General features: G+C 37.2%; 1 protein-coding gene across 15 annotated transcripts in view; it reads left to right on the top strand.

The window, feature by feature from the left end:
- FAM126B (family with sequence similarity 126 member B) overlaps positions 1-27,838 on the top strand; it is a 76,488-nt gene that overhangs the window by 7,043 nt on the left and 41,607 nt on the right. For 11 of the 15 annotated variants that reach the window (XM_004764142.3, XM_013062303.2, XM_004764143.3 and 8 more), the window contains 3 exons: positions 18,975-19,074; positions 26,321-26,398; positions 27,111-27,212. In XM_004764142.3, coding sequence (XP_004764199.1) covers positions 26,348-26,398; positions 27,111-27,212 — 153 coding nt within the window. In that variant the 5' untranslated portion in view covers positions 18,975-19,074; positions 26,321-26,347. Of the gene's footprint in view, positions 1-11,243; positions 11,355-18,974; positions 19,075-26,320; positions 26,399-27,110; positions 27,213-27,838 lie in introns of those variants that run through there. The other 4 variants (XM_045078544.1, XM_013062301.2, XM_045078543.1 and 1 more) reach the window with 2 other exon arrangements.

Genomic DNA, 27,838 nt, shown 5'->3' with positions numbered 1-27,838 from the left:
AAAGAGATTTATTGTTTTTCATCGTCTTTAGGTTAACTGAGAAGTTCCTCTGTTGGTTTCACTTGGCTCTCTCATGTAGTTGACTCTGCCTGGAGAATTGACTGAGTTAGAAGGTCCAGGGTGTCCTCACTCACATGTTTGCACTTGGTGCTAGCTGTCGTTAAAGTGTGGCTTCTCATTCTCTAGTAGGCTAGTCTGGCAATCTTACATGGCATTTTCAGGGTAGCATTCTTTTTTTTTTTTCTTTTTAAAGATTTTATTTATTTATTTGACACACAGAGAAAGATCACAAGTAGGCAGAGAGGCAAGCAGAGAGAGAGGGGGAAGCAGGCTCCCTGCTAAGCAGAGAGCCTGACGCAGGCCTCGATTCCAGGACTCTGAGATCATGACCTGAGCCAAAAACAGAGGCTTAACCCGCTGAGCCACCCAGGTGTCCCCCCCCCTTTTTTTTAAAGATTTTATTTATTTAGTTGAGAGAGAGAGAGCACAAGCAGAGGGAGCAGCAGAGGGAGAGGGAGAAGTAGGCTCGCTGCTGAGCAGGGAGCCCAATGTGGGGCTCGATCCCAGGACCCCGGGATCTTGACCTGAGCCAAAGGCATACACTTAACCGACTGAGCCACCCAGGCACCCCTCGGTAGCATTTTGAAAAGGTGAAGGTAGAAGCTGCAGGGCTCCAACTCTTTAGGGCTTAGCCTCTGGAACTTACATGATGTCCCTTTCATCACATTCTGTTGGTTAAAGCAACTCGCAAACCTAGCCTAAATTCAGGAGAATGGAAAAAGAACTCTGTCTCTCTAAGTTTGGGCTGCTATAATAAAGTATGATAGACTAGGTGGCTTAAACAACAATTTATTTCTCACAGTTCTGGAGTCTGGGAAGTCCAAGATCAATGTGCCAGCAAATTGTTTTTCTACTGAGAGCTCACTTCCTGGTTCAGAGATGGCTGTCCTCTCATTGTGTTATCAGATGGCAAAAGGGGTAAGAGAGCTCTCTGGGGTCTCTTTTCTAAGTGTATACATCCCATTTATGGGTGCTCTACCCCTATGATGTAATCACATCCCAAAGGCCCCACCTCTTAATACCATTATATTGAGGATTAGTTAGTATTTCAATATATAAATTTTGGTGAGACACAGACATTCAAATTATTTCCTATTTTGATATAAGGATGGAAAATAGTCCAAAGAAAATGGTACATTCACTAAGAATTTGAAACATTGAGACTTAACAAGTACAAATAACATAAGTATAATATAAAGTTGTTAAATGGCAAGCGAGGTAGGGCAGGTTCAAAATATTTATGAGGTACAGTAGTCTGTATAATATATGGGAAATCAACCTTATTTGATTGTTGTGCATACAACAATATTACCTGAAAACTTGAAGGGTTATTCTATAGAAAGGTTACTGAACAGTTTTTAAACAGCTGATTGAACATCTTTCATCAAAATATTTATTTTTCCTAACCTCTTATTTTCATATAATTTGGTCTTGGCAGTGACAGTTTTATAAGTCACGTTACTTTTCTAGAACATAACTCCTAAATGTTGGCAAGAAATTACAGTACTGCATTATGAAATCTTGTCACTGTACCAAGCTACTATAAACACCCCTCCAGCTGAGCTATAATGGTGCATAGAGTATAGGCTCCTTGTTTTATCTTGCTTCCTAGTCTGTCCCGTTTCTGTGGAAATGTCTTACATTTTATCATCATCAAGTTGAAGCAGAGCTGAGATGGCTGTTGGCATCTTAGACCACAGATTGTTGCTGAGTCTCTTTTTCACCTTATCAATGAGGAATTGTGTTTAGCTGCTAGAAACAGATAAGAAATAATCATTGCTTAAACAAGATGGAAGTTCATTTCTTTGTCTTGTGGAAAAAAAAATCAGAAATTGACAGTTTAAGACTAATAAGGCACGTCCACAAAGTTATCAAGAATCCAGGCTCCTCCTGTCTTTTTCCTGTGCCATTTTTAGCATGTGGCTTCCATTCTCAAGGACACAGGATGGTTACTGGATATCCTGTCATCACACCCAAGTTCATGGCAAAGGGAAGGAAGAAGAAAGGCAGAGAACACAAGGGCACACCTCTCATCTTTTAAGAAGCCTTTCTAGGATTATTCACACAGTACTTCCTCTGATCTCATTTACCAGAACTTAGTCATTTGGTTACAAGTGAGGTTCAGAAATAGTTGAGCATTTAAACTATATCAGTAGGGGTGCAGGTAGGCATCTGTATTGGGTGGGAACTAGGAATCTGCTGTGCTTGCTTCTCTCTCTGCCGAGTCTGCTGCTGACTGCCCTGTTGTTGCTGTTAAGGGGTTCATCCAGTATACTTGAATAAGTGCTACGTGCTAGGCCTTGTTAGGAACTGGAAATGCAAACACAACGGAGTAGTAGTCCCTGCCCTAGAGAAGCTGTAGTTTAAGAATAGGACTAATAAGCCTGTACACAGGTTTCTGGGAATGAAAAGTATTAAGTACTGTTATATAATTAAGTAATGAAAAGTATTAAGTACTATTCTGCCTACTGCATCGATTTACAAGGGGCTTAAGATGGAGAGGGAGAGGTCATTGCTTTGAAAGAGTAATAGTAATGAAAAGAAATCAGCTGTTCTCTGCTTCCTAGGGGAGAGGAATGAAGGCTGTTTTTCTTCTCCACACGCCAGAGAAAGAGGTCCTAAAGGGATCACTCTAGGGACACCTGGGTGGCTTAGTTGGTTAAGCATCTGCCTTCAGCATTGGTCATGATCCCAGGGTCCTAGGACTGAGCCCCACGTCGAGTTCCTTGCCCAATATTAGAATCACTCTTGATGTTTTGTGTGCTTAAGAAGAGAGACTGTTGTTGGAAACTTATTTTTCCAGCATGAGGCAGAAGCTCTTTAGCCAGAGATATGTGGCATGAAGTAGTGATGAGTATCAATGATTTTGGTGTCTGCAACAACTGTAATTTGATGTGAAACCACCTGTGATACCTGTTTGTGACCCAAGACACAGAAAAATGCTGTGCATTTTTTTGTTTTGTTGTTTTGCTTACATTTATAATAAAATGAAATGATAAAATTTAGAGATTAATAATAAGAATGATATGGGGTGCTTGGGTGGCTCCAAGCACCAAGCTCCAACTTTTGGTTTTGGTTAGTGACCAACTTTTGGTTTTGGCTAGGGTCATGATCTCTGGATTGGTGAGATGGAGCCCCACGTCAGCCTCCATGCTTAGTGGGGAGTCTGCTTGAAGAGTCTCTCCCTCTTCCCCTCCCCCTTCTCGTGCATGCTCTCTCTCTAAAATAAATACATAAATCTTTAAAAAAAACATATAAAAATAGAAAGAATGATACAGTTTTCTTCCTATCAAAGTTTATGAGTTTGATTCACAGTTTCCAGGGGGTCTGTGGATTCTAGGTTGAGAATTTGTGAATGAGGGGAAAGAAGGGCTTTGAATGGATACTGGGTTGTGTGCTAAGAAAGGCTTTGAAGAGAAAGTGACTGTCTGTCTGACAGAATAAGAATAAGGTGGTTGGCTAGAGGGTAGTTGAAAGGCATTCTAGAGAGGAGGAGAGTAGCTTAAGAAAATGCATGGAGGTGTGAGATAGCTTGCCATGTCATGGAATTGTAGGTTAACGTTGATGAAGGACATCTTTGTCGAGCCAGGGCATAATTTCTGTTCCTACTGACTGGGTCAGTTTTTTCATGAGCAGATTAAGCAAGTACAGTGACAGAGCCTGTGTAGCCAGTCCTTAGATAGGTACCTCTGTTCGTCTTTCTGCTCAGGTATGGTGAACATGTAAATCTGCCTACTGGGAGGATTTCCTTTTTCTCATGTGTTTCAGGATCACCTCTGTGCCAGGGTAATGCCTGCATCTCCTGTGGAACCCTGTGTAAACCAGGCCAGAATTTTTCTTTCTTGATCATACAGGACTCTGCAAGTTCATAGATTAAGGGAATGTTGACATTTAATAGGGTATTTGAGCCATTTGTGTGCCATGGGTATTTGAGTAGGCTATTTGCTATTTGTTTTTAAGGTTTATTTTTGCTTTCAGGGCCATGCTAACCTTATATGTAACCTTTCATAGTCAGAATCAGCAACTTCTGTAGTGGTAATAATGATTTCAAATAATGATTTTAAAATTTTAAAAAAAGAAAAAAGATTTGTGTTTTCTCATGTAAAGCGTTGCAAGTCTGGATGACTGCAGGGCAGCTATTTTCCATATGATGGGTCTGCAGTACATCTTTATATTTTTCTCTGCGTCTGTTGTCATAGTGGCAAGGGAAGAACAATCTGGAGAGTACCTACTGGCAATTAAATGCTTCCCCAGGAATCATTTCTGCTCTCTGGTCAAAGCAAGTCATGGGGTCACATCTGACTTAAAGAAGGTAGAGAACTATCATCTCATGTGCCCTAAAGGATAGCAAGAGCTAATGTCTGGTACAGTGTCACTTCCACTTAATGATGGAGATGCTGCTAGCACATTCCATTTTATGGCTTGGTGGGTTAGAACACCCAGTTCTTTAGGATAGATCAGGTCATACGGCCACTTTGGTGCCCTATGGTCATTCTCTATCAGGACCCAAAAGCCAGGCAAGGAGTTCTTTCTCAAAAGTAGCATAATCATCTATAGAAGGGGGCAAAGCTTTATTCTTTCAGAATCACAAAGCAGTGATTCTCAGGGCGCCTGGGTGGCTCATTTGGTTAAGTGTCCAACTCTTGGTTTTAGGCTCAGGTCATGATCTCAGGGTCATGGGATTGAGCCCCTGTCAGGCTCCACACACAGCATGGAGTTGACTTGGGATTCTCCTTCTTCACTTGCGCATGCTATCCGTCTCTCTCCCTCTCTCTCTTTCTCTCTCTCTCTCTCTAATATTTTTAAAGCAGTGATGCTCAGCCAGGGGCAATACTGTTTCCCAAGAGATATTTGGCGATGTTGGTAGACATTTTATCACACCTTGGGAGTGGTGCTACTTGTATCGAGTGGGGGAAAAGCCAGAGATGCTGCTAAACATCCTGCCACAGGACAGCCCCTTATAACGTCAGGAGTGACCAGTCTGCTAATTGTACCAGTGTTGAAAAACCCTCTTCTCTGTGGGGCTTTATGCCTAGTGGTTTGTGTTGTGATTCTCTTATCAGGGCCGATTGGTAGCTTTATATAGCTGCTTTATCATCTACCAGAGACATTTCAGACACCACTGAGTTTGCTGGATCTTAAGGCCCAAATAACAGAGTGTCTTGCCCTGCCACATTGGCCTGCGTCACTGCCTTGTCACATCCTGGGCCCCATTTAAAGCTAACAACTTATTGGCTATTCAAGAAATGGGACAGAGCAGTGCTTTAAAATAATGGTTTATTTCCAGAATTTAAAGAGGTCCACCAAGGACCATGTTTTTTGTTAAGTGGTGGTGATGGACTAAGTCATGGCAGCATGTCCTTAATTTTGAAGAGAATGTCTTGGCATATTCTAGACACTAGATCCCTAGAGACTTCATCAAGGTCTCAGGTTCTTAAATTATTATGTGATTCTCCACTCTCTGGCATGCCTGTATCTTTCCAAGGTATCTTACTAACCAGGTAAAATAAGCATGATGTTCTCAGTGTAATGAACAAGTATAATATCCTGTGGGTTCGTGAGATGTTCAGAGTTCTTGTAGTCTAGACTGATAAGACATGGCTTCACCAAGTGACCTTGTGCAAGTGATTTAACCTGTCAGTGACAGTTTCTTCATCTAGAAGTTGGGGATAAGGACAGTGCCAACCATATGGGGTTTTTATAAACAGATGAATTTTTAAAAATGCTTAGAGGATGCCTGGCTGGCTCAGTCAGTAGGGCATGTACTCTGGATCTCAGGGTTCTGAGTTTGAGTCTCACATTGGGTGTAGAGATTACTTAAAATCTCCTGGGACGCCTGGGTGGCTCAGTGGGTTAAAGCCTCTGCCTTCTGCTCAGGTCATGATCCCAGGGTCCTGGGATCAAGCCCCACATCCGGCTCTCTGCTCGGTGGGGAGCCTCCTTCCTCCTCTCTCTCTGCCTGCCTCTCCTCCTACTTGTGATCTCTGTCTGTCAAATAAATAAAATCTTAAAAAACAAAACAAAACAAAACATAATGCTATAAAGAAAAAAAGATTGACAGATGTGACTGTTTTCTTAATTTGTAAATCTAAAGTTTAAAGATAAACTCCTTTGTATACATTTAATTATATTTAAAATTAGAAACAGTACATCTGTTTTCTTGTAGTATTCCAAAAGAAGTAATGGTCATGACGAGAGGAAAGGAAGAAATATTTAGGCACTTAGATGCCTGCCGCTACTCTGTCCTCCTCTCTCCAGTTTCGTGCTTTCTCTTTGTCCTGCTAGCTCTGGATTATAGTTAAAAATGCTTAACTCACGGGGTGCCTGGGTGGCTCGGTCCGGTAAGCCTCTGCCTTGAGCTCAGGGTCCTAATTCCGGGGTCCTGGGATCAGGTCCCACATTGGGCTCCTTGCTCAGTGAGGAGTGTGCCTCTCCCTCAAATATTTTTTGCCTTCAGGAAGAGCTTCTCCTGAACTTTGTCAGTTAACTAGGTAAGGAAGAGAATTATTTAGAGGTAAGAATGCCACCAAACCTAGATACTGCTGCCTTCCTTGACTCTTTAAATACCAAGTATTTTTAAAAGTTATTTGTTATTTGAAAGATTTTTTCTAAAATTCATCATAATTTCCTGGAATAAGTTGTTTTTAAGGCATGCCCATCTTTACACCCAGAATATGGTCTCTATTAGTTCCCACTGAAAGGAGCAAGGCTTCCGTAGAGAAGTGTTTGATCCTAAGTCTAGGGCAAGAACTGTACAAGATGAGCCTGTGACTTCTAGTTGTATCAGGAAGTTAGAAGACTATTGTCATTTACTAGGTTTATGTCAAAAGAGCTTTTGAGCTATGTTGGGAGTTCCCATGACCAGTTCCAAGTTTCATGATTTGTTAGAATCACTCAAGAGTCATTATACTCAGTTATACTTTATTACTGTGAAATGACAAAAATTAGCAAAACAAAAGACATACAAGGTGAAATCTGGAGGAAACCAGGTGCGAGCTTAACAAGAGTCCTTTCCCAGTGGAGTTGAACAGGATGCTCTTAATTTCTCCAGTAATGAGTTGTGACAACATGTGTAAGATGTTGCCTACTAGGGAAGATCTTTTGAGCCTAGATGTCTGTGGTTTTTATTGGGATCAGTTATACATACCATAATTAATGAAGTTTCAGACCTCCTAAAGAAAACCTGATTTTACCATAGTCCTGTTGTTCATATAGACTACTTCGACAGACTGATGCTGTTTGATTCAAAGCCACAAGAATGCAGAACACTTACCAGAACGTTTCAGGAGTTCATTTTCCAGGAGCTGTTAGAGTTGAATGTGTTGACCCAAAATTATGTTGAAGGCTAACCCCCATTCCCTCAGAATTTGACCCTATTTGGAAATAGGGTCATTGCAAATGTAATCTGATAAGATGAAGTCATACTGGAGGAGCGTGGACCTTTAATCCAGTATGAGTGGTGTCTTTCTAAGAAGAGGAGAGAAGACACAGGCACAGTAAGAAGATAGCAGTGTAACAACAGAGACAGCAGTTGGCCTGGGAATACCAAGGATTGCTGGCAACTCCAGAACCTGAAAAGACAAGGAAGGATTCTCTGCAAGTTTCAGAGGAAGTATGGCCCTGCTGACATCTTGATTTTAGATTTCTAGCGCTCAGCAGAACTGTGAGATAATAAATTTATGCTGTTTTAATCCATGCAGTTTATGGTACGGTGTTATGGCAGCCTTAGGAAAATAATACACTAACCAGTGGCCACAGTAACAAACCCTTTTTTGGGAATGTGCAAGGTTTGAACGGTAGGCTTGCTGAATTAACTATTGCCTTGACAGGAGTCAAGCATGAAAAGGCTTCCACTGGGCAAAGATGGGACAGTTTGAGTATTGGTAAGAATAATAACTATAGTGGGTTGAAACATACCAAGTATATTTAGCCCATGAGTTTATAATGATACTTAAAGCAAAACTACTTGCCTACCAGTAGAGGATCCTTGTTAACCAACTCATTTTGGAAGCTGGTTAAAAAAAAAAGGTGGGGGGAAACATTAAGCATTTATCCCATCTTTCCTGTAAAAATGCTATCTATTACTAAGTAACCAAATACTAGATAGAGAAATTTCTCTTTCTAGAAATATTCCAGCTAATTAAAGAAGAAAGAATAATAGAATTAGGTAATTATTTATAACCATTTGGTAATCTCTAAGGAACCTTAGGCTGCTAATATCACAGAACGTGATGTTATAAAGCTACAGACAATATGAATGGTTCCCACTCCCCCAAAATAAACCTAATCTGGTCAAACTGCTATATCCAACCACAATCTATAAGAGCTACAGAAGGCAGAGGAATATATTAAATCATCATAAGGGTGTAGTCAGCCAAATCCAGACATGTGGAAAATGGTAAATAACTGTTTTCTTCAACAAGTAAATTACAAGATAGATACACACAACTGTAGATTAAAAGAGATTTAAGAGATGTCATCCAGGGGCGCCTGGGTGGCTCAGTCGTTAAACTTGTCTGACTTCAGCTCAGAGTCCTGGGATCCAGCCCTGAATCAGGCTCTCTGCTTGGCAGGAGGCCTGCTTGTCCTTCTCCTACTCACCTTGCTTGTGTTCTCTCTCTCTCTCTCTCTCTCTCAAATAATAAATAAAATCTTAAAAAAAAAAAAAAAAAGATGTCATCCAGTCCTGATATGTGAACTTCATTTGGATACTGATTCAGTGTTTTTAAAAATTGGCATAACTGTAAATTTGAACATCAGTTGGGTATATTTGATTATATTAAGGAATTACTATCGCCCTCGACCTATAAGGACGACAAGAAGCCTGGTTTGGATGCATCTTCTCTCTCTTTATTTCCTCAAGTCTACACACTTATATACGCTTACATGACCAATCAGTGAGCGGGGTAAGGAGGGAGCGAATCAGGCTGTGCACCTAAACGATCAATTTCGCTAGCAACCAATGCTGTTTACTTCCTCTTTGGGCGTTCGGCTTAGTCTTACGAGGCAATCCTAACCTGGCAACTAGCCAGGCGCCATCTTTTAATGGCGGAGGCCACCCTGGCCAGGGGCCTGCCTCGGACAATTACTTTAAAATCTGCTTCCCTCTCTCTCTCTCTCTGCCTGCCTCTCTATCTACTTGTGATTTCTCTCTGTCAAATAAATAAATAAAATCTTTAAAAAAAAAAAATTTCTTATATGTGGACGCGTGGGTGGCTCAATTGGTTAAGTCTGCCTTTGGCTCAGGTCATGATCCCAGGGTCCTGGGATCGAGTCCCACATCGGGCTCCTTGCTCAGCGGGGAGCCTCCTGCTCTCTCTGCCTCTGCTCTGCCGCTCTGCCTGCTTGTATTCTCTCTCTCTGACAAATAATTAAATAAATAAAATCAAAAAAATAAAATAAAATAAAATTTCTTAAATGTAACGATATTATGGCTATTTTTAAAAAATATTTTTTAAAATTTTATTTGAGAGTGCATGTGAGAAAGCAGAATTTGTGGGGAGGAAGAAGAGTAAATTGGGCTTCCTACTGAGCAGGGAGCCTAACATGGGGCTAAATCCCAGGGACCTGAGCTTAACCAACTGAGCCACCTAGGCATCCCTCTTTTTTTTTGTTTTTTCCTCGTTTTTTAATGTAAGCATTTATAACTCCAGATTTCCTTGTTAGCACCACTTTTGTTGCATCTCATAAGTTTTGTATATTAGCTGTTTATTTTCATTTGTCTCAAATATTTTGCAATTTATTTTGTGATTTCTTCTTTGACTTCTTGGTTGTTTTTAAAGTGTGTTGTTTAATTTGCACAAGTCTGTGGATTTTCCCAATTCTCTTCATTTCTAACTTCTTCCTATTATGATCACAGGAAGTACTGTGTGTGATAACCTGTTTTTCTTAAGTTTACTGAAACTTAACCTGTGGCCTAGCATGTGATCCATCCTGGAAAATGACCCAGTTATACTTGAAGAATATATCTGCTTTTGTTGGGTAGAGTGTTCTATATACATGTGTCAGATCTTGTTGGATTATTTATATCCTCTGTTTGCCTTATTTCTTTTTGTGGGGTACTGAAGTCTCCAGATATTATAGAACTGTTTCTCTCTTTACTTCTGTCGGATTTGCCTCATATATTTTGATGGTCTCTCATTAGGTGCATAAATATTTGTTATGTCTTCTTGCTGTATTGATCTTTTATAAGTCCTCCTTTGTCTCTTTTTTGAATTAAAGGTTATTTTATCAGTTAGTAGTATAGCTATCTTTGATCTCTTTTAGTTACTATTTGCATGGATTATCTTTTTGTATTCTTCTACTTTCAATCTGTTTGTGTCCTTGGATCTCAAGTGACTCTTGTAGACAGCATATTGTTGGATTATGTGTTTTTATTGTTCTGCAAAACTTCTTAGTCTTTTTGAAGAATTTAATCCGTTTACATTGATTGTAATTACTGATAAGGATTTCTATAGTTTTGCTGTTTGTTTTCTGTATATTTTATCACTTTTTTCCCTCATTTTGTATTACTTTTGCATTTAGTTGATTTTCTTAGTGAAATGTTTACATTTCTCATTTTCTTTTGTGTATATTCTGCAGCTGCGTGTGTGTGTTTGTGGTTACTATGGGGATTGCATTTAACATCCTAACGTTAAAACAGTGTAATTTGAATTTATACTAACTTCAATAACATACAAAAATTCTGCTTCTTTGCTGGTCTGTTCCCACCCCTTTCAGTTGTTGATTGTATATTTGTACATTGTGTGCTCCAAAACATAAGCGAATTCTTTTACTCCATGCACTTGACAACAAAGTAAACGTCAAGGTTGGTAACTGTACATTACCTCTGAAATTACTCATATCAGAGAGATCCTATGATAATTGTCTTTATCTGATTGACTTATTTCGCTAGCAGAATACCCTCTAGTTCTATCCATATTGTTGCAAATGGCAACATTCCTTTTTTTTTTTGGATGGCTGTGTAACATTCCATTGTGTATATACCACATCTTTATCCATTTCTCTCTTGATGGACATCTGGGTTCTTTCCATAGTTTGGCTATTGTGGACATTGCTGGGTACAAGTGCTCCTTCAGATCACAAAGATATAAATGTTGTATCTTTGGGGTAAATACTTGGTAGTGCTAATGCTAAGTTGCACTATTTTCAACTTTTTGAGGAAGCTCCATGCTGTTTTGCAGAGTGGTACACCAGCTTGCAGTCCCATCAACAGTGTAGGAGGAATCCCCTTTCTCCACATCCTGACCAACATCTTTCATTCCCTGAGTGGCTAATTTTAGTCATTCTGACAGGTATGAGGTGGTATCTCATTGTGGTTTTGATTTTTATTTCCCTGATGCCAAACGATGAGCATTTTTTCATGTGTTTGTTGACTGTTTGTATGTCTTTGGAGAAATGTCTGTTCGGGTCTTCTACCCATTTCTGGATTGGATTATTTGTTCATGGGGTGTTAAGTTAGATAAAATATAGATTTTGGATACTAGGCCTTTATCCGATAAGACATTTGCAAATATCTTCTCCCATTCCACTGGTCGTCTTTTGATTTTGTTGACTGTTTCCTTTGCTGTGCAGAAGTTTTTTTGTTTTGTTTTTTTTAAGATTTTATTTATTTATTTGAGAACGAGACAGAACATGAGACTGGAGAAGGCCAGGGGGGAGAATCAGACTCCCTGTGGAGCTGGGAGCCCGATGTGGGACTCGATCCCAGGACTCTGGGATCATGACCCGAACTGAAGGCAGTTGCTCAACCAACTGAGCCACCCAGGCGCCCTTTGTGCGGAAGCTTTTTACACTAATGAGGTCCTAATAGTTCATTTTTGCCTTTGTCTCCCTTACCTTTGAAGATGTGTCTATCAAGAAGTTGCTGCAGCCACGGTCACAGAGGTTGCTGCCTGTGTTCTCCTCTAGGATTTTGATGGATTCCTGTCTCATGTTTAGGTCTTTCATCCATTTTAAGTCTATAAAGCATATGATGTAAGGAAATGGTCCAGTTTCGTTTTTCTGCATGTGGCTGTCTGAATTTTCCCAACATCACTTGTTGAAAAGATTGTCTTTTTTCCACTGGATATTGTTTTTTCCTTTGTCAAAGATTAGTAGGTTGAATAGGTGAGAGTCCATTTCTGAGTTCTGTATTCTGTTCCATTGATTTAATGTGTCTGCTTTTGATCCAGTACAATACTGTCTTGATGATTACAGCTTTGTAATAGAGGTTGAAATCCAGAATTGTGGTGCCATCAGCTTTGGTTTTCTTTTTCAACATTCCTTTGGCTATTCAGGATCTTTTCTGGTTCCATACAAATTTTAGGATTATTTGTTCCAGCTCTGTGAAAAAAGTGGATGGTATTTTGATGGGGATTGTATTGAATGTATAGATTGCTCTGGGTAGTATAGACAGTTTAACAATATTTTTTCTTCCAATCCATGAGCTTGGAACGTTTTTCCATATTTGTGTCTTCAATATCTTTCATGACTGTTCAATAGTTTTCTCAGTACAGATCCTTTGCCTCTTCGGTTAGGTTTATTCTTAGGTGTCTTATGGTTTTTCGTGTGATTGTAAGTGGGATTGACTCCTTAGTTTCTTTTCTTTCTCATTGTTAGTGTGTATAAGTGCAACTGATTCCTGTGCATTGATTTTATATCCTGCCACTTGCTGAATTACTGTATGAGTCCTAACAATTTTGGGGTGTTGCCTTTTGGGTTTTCCACACAAAGTAACATGTCATCTGCAAAGAGTGAGAGTTGGACTTCTTTGCTGATTGGGATGCCTTTTATTTATTTTTGTTGTCTGATTGCTGAGCCTAGGATTTCTGGTACTATGTTGAACAACAGTGGTGTTAGTGGACATCCCTGCATTGTTCCTGATCTTAGGGAAAAGGTCTCAGCCTTTCCCCATTGAGAATGGTATTTGCTATGGGCTTTTTGTAGATGGCTTTTATGATATTGAGGTATGTTCCCTCTGTCCCTATACTGTGAAGAGTTTTATTTTTTTTTTTTATTTTTAAAGATTTTATTTATTTATTTGACAGAGAGAGATTACAAGTAGGCAGAGAGGCAGGCAGAGAGAGAGAGGAGGAAGCAGGCTCCCTGCCGAGCAGAGAGCCCGATGCGGGACTCAATCCCAGGACCCTGAGATCATGACCTGAGCCGAAGGCAGCGGCTTAACCCACTGAGCCACCCAGGCACCCTGTGAAGAGTTTTAATCAAGAAAGGATCGTGTACTTTGTCAAATGCTTTTTCTGCATCAATTGAGAGGTTCATATAGTTCTTGTTCTTTCTTTTATTAATGTAGTGTATCTCATTGATTGATTTGTGGATGTTGAACCACCCTTGCAGCCCAGGAATAAATCCCACATGGTGGTGGTGAATAATCCCTTTAATATATTGTTGGATCCTATTGGCTAGTATTTTGTGAGAATTTTTGTATCCATGTTCATCAGTGCTGTTGTTCTTTAATTCTCCTTTTTGATGGGGTCTTTGTCTGATTTTGGAATCAAGGTGATGCTGGGCTCATAGGGAGAGTTTGGAAGTTTTTCTTCCATTTCTATTTTTGAAACAGCTTCAGAAGAATAGATATTAGCTTTTTTTTTTAAAAAAGATTTTATTGGGCGCCTGGGTGGCTCAGTGGGTTAAGCCGCTGCCTTCGGCTCAGGTCATGATCTCAGGGTCCTGGGATCGAGGCCCGCATCGGGCTCTCTGCTCAGCAGGGAGCCTGCTTCCCTCTCTCTCTCTCTGCCTGCCTCTCCATCTACTTGTGATCTCTCTCTGTCAAATAAATAAATAAAATATTTAAAAAAAAAAAAAAAAGTTTAAAAAAAAAAAAATAAAAAAGATTTTATTTATTTATTTGAAAGACTGAGATCACAAGTAGGCAAAGAGGCAGGCAGAGAGAAAGAGGGGGAAGCAGGCTTCCTGCTGAGCAGAGAGCCCCAAATGGGGTTCGATCCCAGGACCCTGGGATCATGACCTGAGCTAAAGGCAGAGGCTTTAACCCACTGAACCACCCAGGTACCCCTAGGTATTAGTTCTTCTTTAAATGTTTGTTAGAATTCCCCTTGGAAACCATCCAGCCCTAACTCTTGTTTAGGAGATTTTTGATTACTGCTTCAGTTTCCTTGCTGGTTTTGGGTCTGTTCAGGTTTTCTTTTTCTTCCTGTTTCAGTTCAGGTAGTTTATATGTCTCTAAGAATACATCTGTTTCTTCCAGATTGCCTAGTTTGTTGGCGTATATTTGCTCATGATATATTCTTATAGTTGTTTGTATTTCTTTGGTGTTGGTTGTGATCTCTCCTCCTTGATTCATGATTTTATTTATTCGAGTCCTTTCTCTTTTCTTCTTGATCTTGGTAAGTCTGGATAGGGGTTTATCAATCTTATTCTTTCAAAGAACCAGCTTCTAGTTTTGTTGATCTGTTCTACTGACCTTTGGCTTCTTTTTCATTGATTTCTATACTGATATTTATTCATTCATTCATTTAAAAGATTTTATTTATTTACTTATTTGACATAGAGAGAGAGAGATCACACGTAGGCAGAGAGGCAGGCAGAGAGGGAGGGGGAAGCAGGCCCCTTGCTGAGCAGAGAGCCTGATGTGGGGCTCCATTCCAAGGCCCTGACATTGTGACCTGAGCTGAAGGCAGAGGCTTAACCCATTAAGCCACCCAGGCACCCCTCTGCTCTGATCTTTATTATTTCTCTTTCCCTTCTGGTTTTAGGCTTTATTTGCTGTTCTTTCTCCAGCCCCTTTAGGTATACTTTTAGGTTGTGTATTTGAGACCTTTTTTGATCTTGACAGATGTTTGTATTGCCATATACTTCCCCCTTAGGACTGTTTTTGCTGTATTCCAAAGGTTTTGAACAGTTGTGTTTTCATTTTTACTTCCATTATTTTTTTAAATTCTTTAACTTTCTGGTTGACCCATTCATTCTTCAGTAGGGTGCTCTTTAACCTCTATGTATTTGAGTTCTTTCCAAATTTCCTCTTGTGATTGAGTTCAAGTTTCAAAGCACTGTGGTCTGAAAGTATGCAGGGAGTGATCCCAGTCTTTTTATTCTGATAGAGATCTGATTTGTGATCCTATATGTGATCTGTTCTGGAGAATGTTTCCTGTGCACTTGAGAAGAATGGGGATTCCGTTGCTTTTCGATGGAATGCTCCGAATATATCTCTGAAGTCCATCTGGTCCAATGTGTCATTCAAAGCCCTTGTTTCCTTGTGATCTGCTTAGATGATCTGTCCATTGCAGTGAGGGGTTTATTTAAGTCCCCTACTATTATTGTATTATAATCAGTGTGTTTCTTTAATTTTGTTAGTAATTGATTTATATAATTGCTCCCATGTTAAGGGCATAAATATTTACAATTGTTGGATCTTCTTGTTGGATAGATCCGCTAATTATGATATAATGTTCTTCCTCATGTTACAGTCTTTGGTTTAAAATCTAATTTGTCCAATATAAAGATTGCCACCCCAGCTTTCTTTTGGTGTCCATTAGCATGATATATGGCTTTCCACCCCCTCACTTTCAATCTGGAGATGTCTCTTTGGGTCTAAAATGAGTCTCTTGCAGACGGCATACCTATGGGTCTTGCTTTTTTATCCAATCTGATACCCTTTATCTTTTGATTGGGGCATTTAGCCCATTTACATTCAGAGTTACTATTGAAACATGGGAATTTAGTGCCATTGTATTACCTTTGAAGTCACCATTTCTGTATATTATCTACGTTCCTTTCTGGTCTGTGTAATTTTTGGGGTCTCTCGTCTCTTAAGGGTTCCCCTTTAATATTACTTGCAGGGCTGGTTTAGTGATCACAAATTCTTTTAGTTCTTTTTTGTCCTGGAGGGTTTTTATTCTCTCCTATTTTGAATGACAGACTTGCTGGATCAAATATTCTTGGCTGCATATTTTTCCTCCACCTAGATTTTTTTTTTAAGATTTTATTTATTTATTTGAGAGAGAGTGAGAGAGACTATGAGAGGGGAGAAGGTCAGAAGGAGAAGTAGACTCCCCATGGAGCTGGGAGCCCGATGCGGGACTCAATCCCAGGACTCTGGGATCACAACGTGAGCTGAAGGCAGTGTCTTAATCAACTGAGCCAAGCAGGTGCCCCCCATGCCCTAAATTTTTTTTTTTTTTTTATAATCTAATAATGTCTAATTTTATTTTTTATTTTTTTATAAACATATATTTTTATCCCCAGGGGTACAGGTCTGTGAATCACCAGGTTTACACACTTCACAGCACTCACCAAATCACATACCCTCCCCAATGTCCATTTTTTTTTTTTTTTTAAAGATTTTATTTATTTATTTGTCAGAGAGAGAGTGAGTGAGAGCGAGCACAGGCAGACAGAGTGGAAGGAAGAGTCAGAGGGAGAAGCAGGCTCCCTGCGGAGCAAGGAGCCCGATGTGGGACTCGATCCCAGGACGCTGGGATCATGACCTGAGCCGAAGGCAGCTGCTTAACCAACTGAGCCACCCAGGCGTCCCCCCAATGTCCATTTTTAAAGGATGTTTTTTGCTAGGTAGTTAGAGGATATTATTCTAATATTCTATATTAGTAGTTATTTTCTTTTGTCCTTTAACTGTCATTCTGTTATGTCCTGGTTTCTTTTGTTTCTGTTGAGAAATTTGCTGTCAGTCTTAATGTTTCTTTGAAGGTCAACTAAATTTTTTCTTGAATTTCTATGAATTTTTATTTTCCTTCACTCCTTCCTTTCATAGTTTAATTATGATATTGTAGCATGGTTTTCCTTGAGTATATTCTGCTTGAAGTTGGCAGAGTATATTGAATCTCTGAATTGATTTCTTTCATCAGTTTTGTAAAATTCTGTTATTCCCTTTTTGAATATTGGTTATATCTCCTCTCTTGTCTGGGACCTCGGTTGTATGTATATTAGACATTTTGATCATGTCTTCCATTTCTCTTAAACCTCTCCTCTAACTTTTCCCCTAACTTCTACTCTTCTTTCTGTCTTCTTTCCTACTTTCTTTCTCTTACTATAGTTCAGTATTTCTTACCGACTTAGTCTAATAATTGTATGGTCTGCTGTGTCCAGTTTGCTATAAATCTAGTATATTGAGTTCTTAATTACATATATTCTGTTTTCCAGTTCTACAGTGTACATTTAATTATTTCTATATATCCTAATTCATTGGTGAAATTTTTCATTTCATCAGTTTTGTCCATTTTCTCCTCTATTTTCTTTAGTATGTTATTCAGAATTATTTACAGTTGTCCTTGTGTGTTAAATCTTACTCGATCATCTGTGGATCTGACTCTATGTAGTTTTCTCTTAATTATTGGTCATATATTTATCACTTAGCATATTTAGTAATTTTTTATTGTATGCCAGACCTTATGTATGAAAGAACATTGAATATGAAAGAACATATTTAGTAATTTTTTGAAAGTAATTCAAAAGAATATGAAAGAACATATTTAGTAATTTTTTATTGTATCCCAGACCTTATGTATGAAAGAACAGAAGAGGCTTCAGATAGTGTTACCTTCCTGATATGTTTTTTTCTGTTGTTCAAATGACTGAGGGACTTACTTTTTTCCAGTTTATCAGGAGTTGAGCTGTGTTAAAGTATAATAAAACTCCATTTCCTATACTTTTTTTTTCTTAAATTGAGAACCTAGTGAATAGCTGTTTCATTAACCCTGAAAGATTGTTGGAGACCCATCTCTACAGAGATTCACAGTATAGCTTTCAAGACTGCCAGCTTACACTGCTTCAAAATCTGACAATTGTCTTGGTGGCTCAGAATTCCCAAGGTACAAAAAGAGTTTCCTTGGGGTTCCTGGCTGGCTCAGTTGGTAAAGTATGCGACTCTTGATCCTCAGAGTTGTGTTCAAGCCCCATGTTGGGTGTAGAGATTACTTAAAAATAAAATATTAAGAAAAGGGAAACAGTGAGTTTCCTTGAAATCAAATATACCTTCTCAAAGTATGACCAGCTCCTGGTGTGTCTTTCCAGAGATATTATATTAGTCCTTTTCAAGTTTTTTAACCCACAGAAATCAGGAAATGAAAATCATATGTGACAGTCAGTAGGTGTAAGAGCTAACAAATCAGCTGCTATCATTCTATTAGGAGGCCCTAATGCATCTTTAGTTTGAAAAACATCAGAGACTTTGCAGATGATAATGTAACTTAACTCCAAGAGAATTTTATTGCATTATTTGTATTTTTTAAAATCACTTTTTGTTAATGAACATTTTGGGGTATTTTAGAATTTAAAGTTCTGAATCAAAATCGTAGAGCATAATGTCAGCAACTACTTGAAAATAGTTTTTACTTTATGAGGAAACTATACTTTTAGCAATTTGAAAAGGATTCCTCTGATCAAAAAGCTTTTTTATATGTTTTGTACTCAAATTTCAAGTAATAGCATTTTCTGTGTTCTTTTAAAAAAATGATAAAATTTCAGTTCTGTTAATCTTACCCAAAATGATTTTGTAGCCATTGATACTTCTTTAAGTTTGATGTTATACTGCATATTGAAATTTTAATGAGTGTTTGTACATGTATGTATGAGAGTGATATCACTGTAACATGTTTCAAAAGTTGGATTCATAGAATTTTTGACTGAAAAGGACTTAATTTTATAGATAATTCAAGTGAAGCTCCAGAATATTTAGGTTACCTACTAAAGGTCTTATGGATAATTAATGGGAAATTTGAAACTAAAAGTGAGACTCCTTTTCCCCAAATCTAGTATTTTTAAAATTAGGTTTGATGATGGTACATAAGTATATGCTGGTTATTATAGAAAGTTTTTTAATCCTTCATTATTTCTAAAAATAGATAATTGTGTTATAAATGTTTTTTTATTAAAGTTGTTTTTGTTACATTTCTAAGAATACCATCTCAGTATTTCATAGTTTTCAATTTTTTTTTTTATAGCGCTGGAAAATATTTAAGTCTCAACAAATGAATTCCACACTTGAATTCTGCCGCATTCCTGTGCCACCTCCTCCTTTAGAAAACTGATCTTAGAACAGAGGTAAAATTATGGAATTTAACTTTTTAAAGGGTAAAGAATGAGTTTTCCACACAATTAGACGTGTTAGAATTTTTGGTTATCTTTCGTGCGTAGCTTCTACTTATTTAGCAGTTTTACCTAAGAGACTTGAAATAATCGTATCTTAATTATTGCCCTGAGTTTTACTTTTGAAAGTGTTTCCTTTTTAATAGTTGTGCCTTTTAACCTTGTTTCCAGGTATTTATAGTTATTGAATAATTGAATATATTCTGCAAAATCATATTATGTAGCTACACTGAGATAAGTACTGTCCAATAGAATTTCTGTGATGATGTCCATGTTCTATGTCTGTGCTCTCCAGTATGGGAGACAGTCACCACATATAGCTCCTGAGCACTTGAAATGTAGCTAGTGCAATGAAGGAATTGAATCTTTAAATATTATTTTATTTAAATTCATTTAAATTTAAATAGCCACATGTAGCTATTGATATATATATATCAATATATCATATCATCAATATGAATATCAATATATTCATATTGAATGGTGCACTGTAGGTTTTTTCTTAAAGAAGTTGTTATTTATAATAATCGTGTGTCTTTGAATGCTTAAATTTCAGAATTATACCTTGAAATATTTTCATAGTTGTTGGCCTAATTTGTAAAACCACTTTTTACTATTTCATATGTTTCGCTGATAATTGTATAGCTTTGTTTATCCAATAACGTTGGTCTACTAGAAATGCTTGAGAGCAATTTTCATAATTAGTTTTTCTCACTGATGTATTATTTAATCTTTAAAAAAAAAACCTTTGAGAAAAATAAAATATGATGAAAACAGGGAGGAAGGCAAACCATAAGAGACACTGAAGTCTAGGAAATGCACTGAGGTTTGTTGGAGGGGAGGTAGGTGGGGGAGAAGACGTAATTGGATGATGCACATTAAGGAGGGCACTTGATATAATGAACACTGGGCGTTATATGCACTGATGAATCACTAAATTCTACCCTGGTAACTAGTAATAGACTATATGTTAACTAAATTGCATTTAAGGAAAGAAAAAAAAAAAACCTTTGATGTAGGTACTTCTGTTATTCCCTCTTTATTATTTATTTATTTTTGTTGTTGTTAAGATTTTATTTATTTTTTTGACAGAGAGAGACACGACGAGAGAGGGAACACAAGCAGGGGGAGTGGGAGAGGGAGAAGCAGTCTCCCCGCTGAGCAGGGAGCCCAGTCCAGGGCTTGATCCCAGGGCCCTGGGTCATCACCTGAGCCGAAGGCAGATGCTTAATGACTAAGCCACCCAGATACCCTATTATCCCCTTTTTATAAATGAGGAATCTGAGGCCATAAATCAGTAAAATTAATAAGTTACTTTTCCTCTGATACATAGTTTGTAGGTCATAGAATTGAAATTCAAAATCAGGCAATCTAGTGCCCATACTGTAACCATTAGGCTCTACTGCCTCTTAAAATCTCATTTTCTGTAAATTGACAGTTTGTTGGGGAGAAAAAAAAAATACATGCTTACTGTCAGCTAAGACATAGTCTCTACACATGTAGGCAATGGAAAGCTTATTATTCTTGGATGAGTTCTATGATTTTGCTTTCTGGCAAATAGTTATTGACTTCTTTCAGATCATGTTCCAGCAGTTTATTATTTTGCTCATTATGTTGTCTTCAGGGCTTGCTAATAAAAGTTGTCATTAGTGTGGTCACCAAAAGGATAACTATTTTCTGTGATATCTTTTTGCTTTTAAGATTTTATTATTTTTTTAAGTAGTCTCTAGGCCCAACATGGAACTCAAATTTGTGACCCTGAGATTGAGTTGCATGCTTTACTGACTGCACCAGTCAGGCAGCCCTTAATGTTTGCTTTTAAATGTAATTTTTATATCCCAGGTAAGGGGATGGATATAATATGTAACAGAAAAAAACTTCAGAATTATGTATTGTATGGATAAGTAAAGAGAAAACCTGAAGTACATCTGTAACTGTATTCACAGCTACCTCTAGATACTGAGATACTGGGAATAGTTCAGAAATCCATATTTACAAATTTCTCTGTAACTATACAATTCTGTTTTCAAATAAAGGTACTATTTTTAGGATTTTAAATGTAGTAAGTAACTTACCCTTGTAGAAAACTGAATCCCAGAGGATTTAAGTGATTTGTCCAAAGTCATATAAGCCATGTGGTTCATTGATTGAATGAACACGCATAATTATCTGCCATAAGTCCAGATACCTTACTGTGCATGTTAGCTTTGAGTACATAGTGAACATTCAGATGTGAGCGAAACCAACAGATCCTGTTTTCATGTAACTTGTTATCTATCTTGTTGGGGAAGACAGATAATAACTAATAAGTAGTAAGATCTAAGAAGCAAGGTATAAAATCCAAAGCACTAGGAAATGAACATATTTGTTGGAATGGAAAATACTAGAAAAGGGAGAAAGGAATGCTGTTTAGATAAAGTTGTTAAGACTGGCTGGCTGAGACTGACAGGACTGGAAGAAACCAGCTATGCAAATAACAGTAGTAGGACAGCATTCAAGGCTGGCACAGTCTATACAGAATCCCTGTGGTAAAGGGTTGCACAAAGCTATGGAAAAAATGGAAAGGTGAGTATGGCCAGGATATAGAAGGCTGTGTGGGGAATAGTATGAGTTATAAGAAAGGACCAAGGTACATTTTTCAACTGTTGGTTTTAGAGTAGACATTAAATTAAAATCTGAGTTCTGCCAGTTAAACCGTGTTACCTTGTGTGGGTCATTTGACCTCTTTACACTTTAATTTTCTTGTCTATTATTTGGAAATAACAAAGGCCATATTAATAGTAGCATATAGTTTCAGGAAAATTAAGTATATAATACTTGTAGCAAACATTTATAGTGGTTATTTTGTGATAAGAACTGTTCTAAGTATATAATAATTGTATGAAATTAGTACTGTGCTGCTGTTTTCCTTTTCAAACTGAGAGAAAGGAGGCCAGAGGAATTAAGTATAGCTAGGAAGGGGGTAAGAGGGCTCACACATAGCTGTACTAAGTGACCTTAAACTTAGACAGTCAGTTTCCAGAGTCCATGCTCAAAGTGTGTTCTAGAGATCCCTTAAGTAGGTTGGTAGGGTCAAACAGTATTTGTTGCTTTCATTGTTCATTCTCTGATAAATATAGAGTGAAGGTTTTCATCAGCCAGTTAAATGCAGAAGTAATTATGAGATTTGCAAAATATGTAAAACAATAAACACTCCTTTCCTGCCTCTCTGCCTACTTGTGATCTCTGTCTGTCAAATAAAATCTTTAAAAAAATAAAAAAGAGAAATCCAGTAATAGAGATACAAGAGTTTATTTTTCAGTTCCATTTTGTCTATTGGAAATAAGTCCTTTTTGTCACCACTAAAATGAAATTATGCTTTTCTTCCTTACATGTTAATAAATTTATCATTAAGTATTTACCTCCTTTTCTGGAGCACTCTTCAGAGAATGTGTAAAGTTCTGTTTTTCCCCTTAATCTTGTGGTCCACTGAGTTTGTTGGAAATAATGAAGTGATAAAGAGACGTTACAAGTTATGTTAACAAAACAACCCCTTTTGTTTATACCTTCATAAGAGACTTGAGAGGAATGGAGATGTTAGCGGGAGAAACTAACATAGGTTTTGCTTTACTGTACTTCATTTGAAGCTTAATAAAAATGTAACCCAGATTACTTATCTTCCAGGTGCTTTGTAAGTAAAAAACATTTTTATTGTCAGTTGCTGTTGAGGTGTTTTAATTTCCAAAGACTTGGTAGGAACTCTCAGAGCAAATACTGTAGCAAGCCTGGAATTTTTAGTTTTCATACTATTGGGAAATGTGTATCTAGCTTTGAAAAGGGATACCAGTCCTTTCTCTGCATTGTAGCCAGATGAGCTTTTCTTTTCTTACTTTCTTTCTTTCTTTTTTTTTTTTTTTAAGATTTTATTTATTTATTTGACAGAGAGAGAGAGAGAAAAAACAGGCAGGCAAAGTGGCAGGCAGAGGGAAAGAAAGAAGCAGGCTCCCTGCTAAGCAAGGAGCCTGATGCAGGACTTGATCCCAGGACCCTGGGATTATGAACTGAGCCACAGACAGCTGCTTAAGCGAGTGAGCCACCCAGGCGTCCCAGATGAGTTTTTCAAGCCTTGAATCTTATTATTCATCTGCTTAATAATGCTTAATAATTATCTGCTTAGCCCTTTCCACACTTAATGCAGACTGCAAATTCCCATTTATACCATTTTCCCACCTTCAACTCTTGTCCCTTGCTTTCTGTGTTCCTGGTCTTCTTTTAGATTCTATAACTTCTAGGTTTCTTCTTGTGACAGGGCCTGTATATAGGTCATTGCCTTTTTCTAGAATGTTCTTTTCCAAATTCCTTAACTCTATTGGTCTTTGTTACCTCAACTTACCTTAGAGAAGTCTTTTTTGATTCCTTCATCAATATTAGGTTCCTTTTATTATGCTTTTGTGTGTCTTGTCTTCTTACTCTTCATCCCATTCCAAAATTTGTGTTTAGTCTCCTACACTAGATAAATGATCTGTTATATAGTAAAACTATGTCTGGTTTTGTTTATCATTGTATTACCAACTATTAGCATAATGGCTGTTATAGTTGGTGTTTAAGAAATATTTATGTTTTGGATCAATAAATTTCTGACTGACTCTTGCCTTTGCTTTTTAGTCAGTTGCTTCCTTGAGTTCTGAGAAACTATCAGAGGCAGCTACCTTAGGATATTTAGACAGTTGTTCATAAAAACTTTTTTATTGAGGTATAATTTGCATAGAGTAAGAAGCACATTAATCATAGTCATATAATGGGATACATTTTTAGGTGAAGAACTAGGTTTCAGAAAGTATTTACTACCACTTAGTTGGTATAAAAGAAAGAAAGGAGTTCTGACATTGATTTGAATAATCATTGTAATAAATGTATGAAACTTAGAAAATGACTTTTTTGAAGGGCATTATCTTTTGGATGTATGGTTGTGCTCTATTTTGCAAAGTTATTTTTTATTATAATTTTTTATTTTTTTATTAATGCATAATGTATTATTAGCCCCAGGGGTGCAGGTCAGTGAATCGCCAGGTCTACACATTTCACAGCACTCACCATAGCGCCTACCCTCCCCAGTGTCCATAACTGCCTCCCCCCACCCCGCCCCTGCAACCCTCTGTTTAGGTTTTGTGAGATTGAGAGTCTCTTTTGGTTTGTCTCCCTCCAGATCCCATCTTCTTTCATTTATTCTTTTCCTTCCCCGCCAAATCTCCCATGTTGCCTCTCAACTTCCTCATATCAGGGAGATCATATGATCATTGTTTCTCTCTGATTGACTTATTTTGCTAAGCATAATACCCTCTAGTTCCATCCACGTCGTTGCAAAGTTATTTTTAAGAGTCTCATTTCTTCAGAGCAAGAGTCTGTAATTTGGGTGTCCATGTCTATTAATAATGGGCTTTAGTTGATCTGAACTCCCAGAAATTGCTTGCAAAATTGAGTATGTGTAGGTATGGCATTTTAATTTTTATGTAGTGTTCATTAATCCTTTTTGTCTTAAAGCTTGTTGTGGAACATTTCAAACTTATAACAAAGTGATGATAATAGTGCAGTGAAATTTGTGTACCAGTTATTCAGCTTGAGTGGGTATTAATTCATGGCCAGTCATGTTTCATCGATACCTAAGACACTTACCTTACTTGGTTCCCTCTGCCCCTGCCCTGATTATTTTAAGGCAAATCCCAGACATTATTTCACCAGTAAATAGGTTAGTATGTAACTCTAAGAGACAAGCACTATTTAAAAAATAAAGTAACTATAATACCATTATCAAATATAAAATAGCCTATAATATTTCCTTAATATAATCAAATAACCAGTCATGTTCAGCTTTTTCCAGTCGTGTCATGTTCTTTTTAATTGTTTGAATCAGAGTCCAAAAGAGAGTCATTCTTTGGCTATTGATTTTTTTTAATCTCTCTTAATCTATAGGTTTCCCTACTGTCTCTTTTTTCTCCGGCAATTTATTTTGACTAAATTCATCAGTCTATCTTTACAACATTTGCTACTTGAAAATAAGGGACATGTTTTACTCTTTGTATTCCTCCCTTATACTTGATATAGTGCATTATATAGAGACATTGAAGAATCCTTTTGGAATTGAAGGGTAGAATAAATCTGATTCCTTTTTTTTAAGGTAGAAATTTAGTGTGAAATTTGACACAGTCTTAGGAAATATTATCTTTTTAATAAAGAAACTTTTATTTCAGCTGCTTTGAAGATGTTTCCTTCCCCCTCAAAGAAGTTCTTTATTTCATCTAGTTCTTTTGAGCCTTTAAATTTAATTAAAAATGAAGACCTTTTAATTGTCTTCCTCACTTTAAAAATAATACGTGCTATTTTTTTTCTATAATTCAAGGTTACCTGATTAGAATATCCTCAATATTCCATCTCTCAGAGGTAGACAGTTTAATTTAGTATATATGTGCCAGGCTTTTTTCACATTTTATATGTATTTTTAATGGAATTATAGTTTACATAATTGTACAACTTGCTTTTTGTACTTGGACATCTTTCCGTTATAGAAAACATATAAATCCACTTTCTTCAAAGGCCTTATTCGCATAGTACATATACATTTATAATCAGTTTGCTGAATATGTGACCCTTAATTTCGAGCTTTTCTGTCTTTGTCATTCATAATCTGTCACATGGTTTGTTCTGTGATACGTAACTAATTCCAGTTGTATATTTGGTAGAGGCTCTCTAAAGGTAGACTTTTCATTCGTCTTAGGTAACGTGTAGTTTGATTTCACTAAACTTGTTTTAGCCACTTTGAAATATGATTGTCGAGGAGAATATAAACTTATTAGGGACAGGGTGCCTGGGTGACTCAGTTGTTAGGTGTCTGCCTTCAGCTCAGGTCATGATCTCCGTGTCCTGGGATTGAGCCTCGCATAGGGCTCCCTGCTTAGTGGAGAGTCTGCTTCCCCGTCTCTGCCTGCTTGTGATCTTTCTCTCTGTGTCAAATAAATAAATAAAATCTTAAAAGTATTAGGGAAATAGGTTTCAAATGTACCACTAAAAATAGAATTTATTTCTTAAATACAAATTTGTTTTAATTGAGCTCCAGTCTGAAGTATGTGCTAGGTTAGTTTCTTTGTTTAAGAAAGGTGCATATCGTTTACCTTTGGTAGTTTAAGTACCCAATGCTATACTCAAGTTCAGTGCTTTTTTCTTTCAGAAATAAAAGAGGAATAGAGGGTAGAAGATGCTGGGATCTGAACGTGGTGTTGTGGAAGAATGGTTATCAGAATTCAAGGTAAGTTGGATTGAGGATAAGAGTGTGTCCTAGGACTCTGTATGTCCGTCATTCAAGCAATGAATGCAGGTGTTCCGTGGAGAAACGGAAATAAATGCTATGATATGAAGTAGAAATGGCACAATATGAAATTATGTGTTTCTATATTTGTAATTCTTTAAAAAGGCACTAAGGTGAATAATGACTAGAAGGTAATATATAAAAATGAAAATGGGATTGCTGAGAGGTTATATGAATTTTTAAATACATTCAATAAAAGGGGAAGCTTCCAAACTTCAATAAGGCACAGATGTAGGATTTGTGCCTTACATTTTTATTTCCTGTAATTAAAAATCACCCACTGATTTGATTTAAAACAGTAATTTCTGAATACTACAGAAATAAATGTTTTGTAAACATAAAATCCAAGAATTAAAATATATCCTATACTTATTTTTTTTAGAGTAGATTATTTAGGGTGACTTAATTCAGCAAATCTTGATATAATGTGTGATTTCTAATCATTTTTCTTGGTTGAGTAGTTTGAAGAACTATATACTATAACATTCTAAGTTAATTTGTTTTATTAATTCTTGTGGTTATTTCTTGTGTTTTTTTTTACTTTTCTTAGTTGACTCTATCTAAATCTTTTCAAGAGGAACTGAGGATAAACAGATTTCCTCATTTTCCAAATACTAAGTTTGCTTTTGATTTCCTTGGATGTTTCTTTTAGGCATTACCTGACACTCAGATCACCAATTATGCAGCAACTTTACACCGGAAAAAAACACTGGTACCAGCCCTCTATAAAGTTATTCAAGATTCAAATAATGAGGTAGGAAAGTTTGTAAGAAAAACAGTTTTAACATAGTAAGATGAAATATGTGTACTAAAATGCATATGTAAGTTTTGTAGTTCTCCTTTCTCTTTTTAAAAACCCTTCTTATGGGACTGGAAAACCTTCTGCTGTGTTTCATTCTGATAGTTGCTTTGGCTTCCCTTTGCCCTCCCTCTTACTATTTTAAATGTTTTGATCAGGTTTGTTTCTGTTCAGGACTGTATGTTTTGATTCTTGATTTGAATGACCATCATCTCATTGGGTTACTTATTTAATTTGAAACTTCTCTGTTTCCTGTTTGGAATACTTCCTTTTCTGGAATTCGAATTTTAGCCATACACTGATTCAAAGTTTTTTATTTTAAGTATTGTTTGCAGTTGTTCTATTGATGATACAGAACTGTGTATATTTCTCCTATCTGTGAACTCAAGCTGGTGACATGAAATGATGCTGCTAGTAAATTAGCTTGAAATGATTGGAGAAGCACTATTTAGCGTAAGTAGTAAAGATCAGTAAACTTAGAAAAAGAGTTTCCTATTACTCAACTTTGCTATTGAAGGGGGAAGTGCAGCTATTTTATCTATATGATAATTTATGCAAAATACACACATTGTCTTTCCATT

This window comes from Mustela putorius, unplaced genomic scaffold (assembly GCF_011764305.1).
Source record: "Mustela putorius furo isolate JIRA1106 unplaced genomic scaffold, ASM1176430v1.1 tig00000275_pilon_pilon_pilon, whole genome shotgun sequence".
Classification (NCBI taxonomy): Eukaryota; Metazoa; Chordata; class Mammalia; order Carnivora; family Mustelidae; genus Mustela; species Mustela putorius.
The sequence above is the reverse complement of the archived record's forward strand: the minus strand, read 5'-3'. Positions and strand labels throughout refer to the sequence as shown.